General features: G+C 38.3%; 1 protein-coding gene across 3 annotated transcripts; it reads right to left on the bottom strand.

Annotated features, from left to right (window-relative positions):
- Window positions 1-3501: 3501 nt before the first annotated feature.
- LOC121397753 lies at window positions 3502-6613 on the bottom strand. 3 transcript variants are annotated; one of them, XM_041575149.1, is made up of 3 exons: window positions 5371-6613; window positions 4265-4306; window positions 3502-3825 (listed from the first exon to the last, which is right to left on the bottom strand). In XM_041575149.1, exons 1-3 carry the CDS (start codon window positions 5926-5928, stop codon window positions 3805-3807), a joined length of 621 nt encoding a protein of 206 aa, XP_041431083.1. In that variant the 5' UTR covers window positions 5929-6613; the 3' UTR covers window positions 3502-3804. The 3 variants fall into 3 exon arrangements, with proteins under 3 accessions (XP_041431083.1, XP_041431081.1, XP_041431082.1); XM_041575147.1 differs by having other exon boundaries at window positions 3502-4306; XM_041575148.1 differs by lacking the exon at window positions 5371-6613 and having other exon boundaries at window positions 4265-5118.
- Window positions 6614-8612: the final 1999 nt, after the last annotated feature.

Here is an 8612-nt window from a genome sequence, read left to right as displayed (position 1 = left end):
TTTTTATAATATCATTATGCATGCTACAAACATTGTTGATGGCTGAAGAAAAGTATAGAGTAAATTGATTGCATCCTCCACGAAAGATAAACATGTATAAATAAAATATACATAGCTTATATGGTACCTTTTCTAAGACCATGCCTTACTATATACTGTATTCTGCTCTCCACATATTGTTTGTACTGCGTTAAACAAATAATCAAAAGAGCAAGATCAGCAGATGTGAGAAGAGTAGAGACATCAGGTGGTGAGGAACAAGCAAACGGGTATGGATGGGTATGGATGGGTATGGATGGGTTTGGGTCATACCATAATAAGTTAGAGAGATGACCACCAATATACACATGATTATTCTTTCGATATTTAAAGGAGAGGGAGAATAAGGATAGTTGGAAAGAAAGTCACAGCAGATTTGGCAAAATGTATAAGGTTAATCTACAAAAAATACAGAGGACCATTATAAAATCAACAGTTCTTCCTTTAATTTGGTAAGCAAGACCCTGATGTCTCCAATGATCAACAGAAGACATGTGGACAACTACTGTATGTCTGGATCAGAATTTTTATTCAGCAAAGGAACTTTAAGAAGTAGTGAGCATGTTTGCAAAGAAAATTCGATGGTGGCCTAAAAAGCCAAATAAATTATACTGTCTGAATATAAAAAAAACATGATCAGACACAATATACGTGCCTATTTTAATATGGTTAATACAATCTATGGAAAGGCAACCTTAAAGGGATACTGTAATGGGAAATTTTTTTTTTTTTAAATGAATCAGTTAATAGTGCTGATACAGCAGAATTCTGCACTGAAATCCATTTCTCAAAAGATCAAACAGATTTTTTTATATTCAATGTTGAAATCTGACATGGGGCTAGACATATTGTCAATTTCCCAGCTGCCCCAAGTTATGTGACTTGTGCTCTGATAAACTTCAATAACTCTTTACTGCTGTACTGCAAGTTGGAGTGATATCACCCCCTCCCTTTTTCCCCCCAGCAGCCAAACAAAAGAACAATGGAAAAGTAACTAAATAGCAGCTCCCTAACACAAGATAACAGCTGCCTGGTAGATCTAAGAACATCACTCAATAGTAAAAACCCATGTCCCACTGAGACACATTCAGTTACATTGAGAAGGAAAAACTGCAGCCTGCCAGAAAGCATTTCTCTCCTAAAGTGCAGGCACAAGTCACATGACCAGGGGCAGCTGGGAAATTGACAAAATGTCTAGCCCCATGTCAGATTTTAAAATTGAATATAAAAAAATCTGTTTGCTCTTTTGAGAAATGGATTTCAGTGCAGAATTCTGCTGGAGTAGCACTATTAACGGATGCGTTTTAAAAAAAACATTTTTGTCATCCCGATGACAGGATCCCTTTAAGGCATTAATGTTTTTACAAATTATAAAGAAAATTACTAATGTGGTCACGTGTGCTTGAGGCAGCCACAAACTCTATGTTATCATTTCAAATAATAGCCCTGAGAAAAATCCAAATATACACCGGAACCCTTCCCTCTGTAGTTTTCTGATTGTGTAAATATTATTACACACCAAATAAAGTTATTGCAACAAGGGTAATATACAGAAAATGCCAAGGGTGCCAAAAAACAAGGAAACTATAACAGACATTTCATTAGGCTGTAATAGCCTTTATAATACAAGAAATAGTCAAATAAATCGTTATATTTGTAATTTACTAATTTCAGAAATAAGAACATATTTTCCTTAGCATTGCCTCCATGCAGACATCTTTAGTGAACTACTGACCTTTATATCATGCATAGACCAGGCACTCAATATTGTTTCACTTGCTGCCAGCGACGTGACTGGTTACCAATGTCAACCAATACATTTGTGATAGACAAAAACTACTGGAATCTTGTTACATATAAATATAAGTGTTCTGCTGTTTGTTAGGTTGGAAATATTTTGCAGGCATATAAATAGGGCAATATATTTTAACCGCATCTACTTTAGATCCTACGCACACTTAAATACGTTATACATTGAAAGAATAATGCATCCTTTGTACATGTGACCTATATAAAGGCTTCTCAGTCCAATGCATCATCTTTAGCAAGGTGTAGGTTTGTAAAATATTAACCCAATATTTAGTAACAAGATGAGAGCCTGGATTGTAGTATCCTGTGGTTCCTACAAAAACATGATCAGACACAATATAGGTACCTATTTTGATAATTTGGTTGACACTCATATTGCCATGTTGTTCATAAGAGGAGGAAAGAAATACAACCTATGGAATATATTTCCTTAAGGCAACGATGGGTCTTTTCCAAAAAAACATAAAATAATGGGCAAACTCTGTGTTAAACTTGCAAATGAATCTTGCCTTGCTTAGTTTTCTGATTGTGTAAACATTAGTACACACCAAGTCATTGCGACAACAAGACTGAAAAACATAAAATGCCAGAGGTGATAAAACCTATAGTATGTGGTCAAAAAAAAAAAAAAGGCTTTAATCGCCTTTATAATATAATTATAATATAAGCTTTTTGGGGCTATAATAGCCTTTGTAATATAAGAAATATTGAAATAAATCTTTAAATTTGGTCTGGTATCAAAAGATAACAAAAATAAGGACATATTTATTCAAGGAAACTGCTGCCATGAGACGAGTTGAGAAACTCAGCTCAGGCGGCAGAAGCTAGCAAGTTTCCAGGGGTGACAAGTTAGGTTGGGAATATTTTGTAGGCATATACTGTAAATAGGCCAATATATTTTACTTTTAGATTCTACTTTAGATTCTTCATAAAATACATTTCACTCACACACACACTTGTATACCTTATACATTGTAAGAATAATGCATTCCTTGCCCATATGTGGAGTCAGGAGTTATGACCTATATAAAGGCTTATCAGTATCTTCCTTTAGCCAGGAGGGACTGCAGTATCCAATGCATCATCTTCAGTAAGTTGAAGGTTTGTAGAATATTAACCCAATATTTAGTAACAAGATTAGAACCTGGAATTTTGTATCCTGTTGATTTACTCAACAAGAAAATTATATATATATATATATATATATATATATATATATATATATATATATATATATATATATATCTTGTTGTAGTGGACAGCACTCCGTTCCAAGTCCTTTACCTGGGTGCTCGGTAAGATTAGTATACAAAATAAAGAAGAGACCAGCAACACCAGGGTTTCTGTGAGTAAAAAAGTGTTATTGCATATGTAACCGACGTTACGTTTCGGTCCCCATTGGGACCTTTCTCAAGGTGAAACATGTGCCAAACAATTCACTGAATAAATACCCTCCCCTCCCAAGTACAGACAGGAAGTGACCCTTCAGTAATTAGCATATAAAAACAAACAATGCTCCATGTGCAAAAGTGCTAGTGCTTTCATAATAAACAGTTTACATCAACATCATCTGGTTGGTATGAGATAACAATAAAGTGCTTAATTCATATAAAAAATAAAATATCCTAAAAACACGTGGGAGTGTCCATTTAAAAGCTACTGATATGGCATATAAATAATCATAAATTACATATACGTACCTCAAAGACACATTTTTTTACTGCCTGTCACCCCAAAGGAATCCCTACCCACATATATAATTTAATTTAAAGAACTACATAAATTGCAAACAGAGTGTCGAAGTTCAACATCATCTCAACGGTAAGAAGCTGTTAAATTGAAGGTAGGTATTCAATCCCCTGGGTGCCACACTGTCAAGTTCATAGGTCCAAAAGGCCTCACGTTGCAGCAATAAACGGTCAACATCTCCTCCTCGTGGGGGCGTTTGAATAGAGTCTATCGGCATACATTTAAATGCTGTAATAGAGTGTTTAGCATTTAGCCAGTGCTGTGCTACCGGCTGTTTGGATATATCCTGTTTTTTTGTATCTCCCCTAGGTTTAGGATCCAAGGCTGCCCTAATTGAGGAGCGATGCATACTAATGCGCTCTTTCAATTGCCTGCAAGTCTTACCGCAGTACACAAATCCACACGGGCATTTAATTATGTATATCACGTTTTTGGACGTACAGGTTAATCTGTCCTTTATCCTGTATGCTTTACCCGTGTGTGGGTGAAAAAACTGATTGCCCGTTATGAGTGTGCTACACATACTGCAGTTGCCACATCTATATACTCCAGGTCTACCCGTCAATTTTTTGGAGTGACAAGTATATTTGTTGGTTGGATCTGTTTGTGTCAATAACTCTTTTAGGTTCCTACTGCGTTTATAACCAAAAGAAAAACCGTCACTCACCAGCTTGCCCAAATCTGGATCCGTTGCAACAATTGGCCAGTTCTGCAAAACAGATTGCTTAATTAGAGGTGTATGTGGACCATAAGTTGTCGTATAAAACAATTTATTCTTCCCACCCTCCAAACTCTTCCTGGACTCTCCTATATTACTTAACACTGAGGCTCTATCCAATGTTAGTGCCCATGATTTTGTTTCTTCTATCAGGGCTGCGGGATAGCCCCTTGCCAAAAAGTCACTTGCCATATCCTGAATGGCTTGTTGTCTCTCCTGCTCCTCACTGGTGATCCTTACAGCCCGCAACATCTGTGACTTCGGGAGGGATTTTAGGAGATGTTTGGGGTGACTGCTGTTGAAATGCAACAGTGTATTTCTATCCGTAGGTTTCCTAAATATTTTAGTGTGTAATTGGCCACTTTGTTTATATACAGTCACATCTAGGAAATCGATTTTCTCAAAATCATAATGCAGGGTAAAGCGTACAGTGCTGTTATGTGAATTAAGCTCCCCAAAAAATTCCAGCAAATCCTTTTCCGATCCAAACCATAAGAAAAACAGATCGTCTATATAACGTCTGTAGTATCCCCCAAACCTGCGAAACAAGGGGTTGCATAAAATGTGTCGCTTCTCATAAGCATGCATAAAAGCATTCGCATATGTAGGGGCCACATTGGACCCCATTGCTGTCCCAGACGTTTGTAGGAAATAGTCCTTCTCAAATTTGAAATAATTCTTATGTAGGATGAAGTGCAGTAGTGACAGAGTAAATTCCGTGGGCGGGCCATCATACTCAGCGGCATTCACCATTAGCTCCCTGACCGCATTGAGACCTTCCTCATGTGGTATTATAGTATAGAGACTATTAACGTCCATGGTCACAAAGAAAAGCCATTATCACCCCAGGTGGGATCTATACTATTAATGATCTTCAAAAAGTCATTAGTATCCTGCAAATAAGTACTTGTTGTTCGTATCAACGGTTGTAGTAATGAGTCCACAAATTTGGCCACTTGTTCAGTTAAGGACCCCCTAGCAGATATGATTGGCCTACCTGGTGGATACAGCAAATTTTTATGTACCTTAGGTAAGGTGTATAATACAGGTCTTACCGGGTCCTTGACGTACAGAAAATTTCTCAGTTCTTCCGTAATCCAGCCTTGTATGACGGCTTCATCCAACATTTTGCCCAGTTGCCCCTGAAATTTTAAAGTGGGGTCAAAAGTCAATTTTTGGTAACAGGAATCATCAGTTAGTTGGGAACAAATCTCAGATTTATAATATGCATAGTCCAGTATCACTACGGCTCCACCCTTGTCCGCTGGTTTAATAATAATCGAGGGATTGTTCTTTAACTGCTCGAGGGCCTCCCGCTCCTTCTTGTTCAGATTTCCCCTATTGTGTATCTTGGCAGGTGTATCCCTAATTGCCCCATTAACCATCCTTGCAAAGGTCTTAAGAGAGGTATTCTGAGTGATGGGATCAAAGTTATTGCGCAACTTATAACCAGAGGGTATACTGTCCTGAGCCCGCCCATTTGGACTACAGCCATAGTGTTCTCTCAGGCGCAGGGAGCGAGTGAATCTATAATTATCTACAGCCATATTAAAATCATGTGTACGTGTGGAAGGAACAAAAGTCAAACCTTTTGCCAGTACAGTCGTCTCCATATCCGTCAGTTGATGGCTTGATAAATTTATAATTGCCTGTTCCTGGTCCCCCGGCCGCCATAGCGCGGAGGTCTGCCCCGACCCTTTCCTCTGGCCGTGTTTGCGTCCTCCACGGCGATGCCTTTTTCTAGCGCCGTGTTCGCCGGTGTTTCCATGGATAAAAAAGCATCCCCGGCAGCCTGTGTGGACGCGTCAGCGTCCTCCTCCGAATCACCGCTGCTTGAGACGTAACCAGGGGGTTTGCGTGCCTTGCGTGTTGGAAATCTCCGCCTGTACGTGCCCTGCCTTCCTCCATGACGCCACCGGTAGACTGTATTATCCTTGTAGTCCTGTGTCACCCGCATAAATTTGGATCTCTTAAAGGCAAGTATCTCGGATTTATATTGTGACACTTGATCCTGTAAACGTTTGAGCCAATCATTGTCCTTGTCCGCCGATATCGTCTGTATGTGTGAGGTTTCAAACTGTAAGATCTCATTTCGTACCAAGCGTAAGTCACGTCCTGTCTCCTCTTTTGCACATGGAGCATTGTTTGTTTTTATATGCTAATTACTGAAGGGTCACTTCCTGTCTGTACTTGGGAGGGGAGGGTATTTATTCAGTGAATTGTTTGGCACATGTTTCACCTTGAGAAAGGTCCCAATGGGGACCGAAACGTAACGTCGGTTACATATGCAATAACACTTTTTTACTCACAGAAACCCTGGTGTTGCTGGTCTCTTCTTTATTTTATATATATATATATATATATATATATATATATATATATATATATATATATATATATATATTGTATGGTTTTTAAAAGATGCAACTGATCAGTTTAAACTCAAGTGACTATGCTCAATTATTGATGAACTACAGATCCCACCAGCATACTACATGAATTTAACAAGAGTTAAAGTGTTTTTTTCTCCAGCTCTCCAGGACCAGCATCCCCATTAAAATGCACATTTTCTGTCATATGTAATTTTGTTTTGGCCAGTTCTTTAGAGAACCTGAGGCAGATTGATGGCAGAAGGCAGATTGGTGGAGAATCTCATGTTCCCTTTAATGAACCCTTAATTTTAGCAGAAGAAACATTCCCTGCAATACAAATCAATTTACAGTCTGTTTAAATGTCATCGCAACAGTAATATAATGGTTCATAGGAAGTGGAAAACACAAATTTGCTACCTATTTGTCATGAGCACATAAATCAAATATTCTCAGACCCTCCTGCAGATGAGTGATAATACTGTGCACTGCACCTCACTGGAGACTTACAGACCTACTTTATTTCAGACCCATAAACACATATGCTCACTGCCCACAATTCTATATGGAATGCTGTACAGCCTTTTTACACAAAATGGGTTGTTTTATTCATCTAGTTATTGCATTATAGGTACAGTATCTAATTGTGGATTGCCTTCATAAAAATAGTTATTTTAGATACAGAATATAGAAAAATAAAACATGACTATATTCTTTATGACCTTCCTCGACATGCTATATGACTTTCCTCATTACTATGTTTTTATTTTTGTTTCACTATTAACACACAGTGCCAATCAGATTTTCCAATAACACTGAAACAACCACACATTAGCCATTCAATTTTTCAATAAACAATTTTTACAGTATAGGATAGAATATGGAATGAAAAGAAAGAAAGGAGATGGGGTGGGGGACAGGCCATGGGGCAGGGCTCATATGCACATGTACCCTTATCTCTTTTAGGCATTGTCCTGGTCTGTGGCTGCGGCAATTCATCTATCCAAGGGCTCCATATTTTTTCAAAATTGTCTGTTAAGCCTCTGCTCATGTAGGATAACTTATAGAGGGGAAGGGATTTATTCATTAGAGATTTCCACAGTTTTAAAGTAGGGGATGTGGATTGTTTCCAGGATAATATGAGCGGGCAGGTCCAAAGGGAGTGTAGAAACATGCCTGGGTTCATCCTCATTTGAAGCATAGATTCTCTGTTTTAAGACCCATATAGGGGAATGTAATATTGTTTCGTTAACACAAAAAAAGTTTTTATCGCCATGTCCTTTTTGGCCGATTATAGACCTCAATGACTTCCTCACAAAGTTTGCGACCAAATGGCTTTTGCAAACATTCGCAGTGTATGTAATAAAAGTTCACAAACACAAAGCAAATTTTACAAAAAAATATTTAACAAAACTCTAGGTGTGTAAGCTAACCTTTGCTTAAGGTGGCCATACACTATAAAATCCGCTCGTTTGGCGACATCACCAAACAAGTGGATCTTTTCCCCAATATGCCGGCAGGGCTATATCGGGGTAATCTGAACGTTGGCCCTATGGCCAAACGATCGGATTACGACGAGCACAATGGGCTCCGACGGGTCTGTCGGGAGAAAAATCAAACCTTCCCGATTTAAATCGTGTCCAGATATCGATTGGAAAGACCCGTCGGAAGCCTCCATACACGGGCAGATTAGCTAACAAATTGCTCTAAACGACCGATATTGCAGCTTTATCTGCCCGTGTATGGCCACCTTTAGCAATGTAATATTCGACCAGCAAATGATTTTACATTGCGAGCAGCACTAAACATTTGCAAATATCACTTGCAATTTTTAATTACATTACCCCTATAGAGTGTAATCTTGGTGGTGTAAGGTATGTTCTATACATCGTACAATACAGTATCAAAATATCATGTAGTACCTACTA

This window comes from Xenopus laevis, chromosome 8S (assembly GCF_017654675.1).
Source record: "Xenopus laevis strain J_2021 chromosome 8S, Xenopus_laevis_v10.1, whole genome shotgun sequence".
Lineage (NCBI taxonomy): Eukaryota > Metazoa > Chordata > Amphibia > Anura > Pipidae > Xenopus > Xenopus laevis.
This window is presented reverse-complemented; position numbering and strand designations above follow the sequence as displayed.

Coding starts and splice junctions, on each gene's coding strand:
- LOC121397753 (XM_041575147.1), bottom strand. CDS start 5,928: ATGGAGACGACTGTACTGGCAAAAGGTTTGACTTTTGTTCCTTCCACA. Junction 4,307..5,370: donor TTCTGTACGTCAAGGACCCG/GTAAGACCTGTA, acceptor TCTGTTTTGCAG/AACTGGCCAATTGTTGCAAC.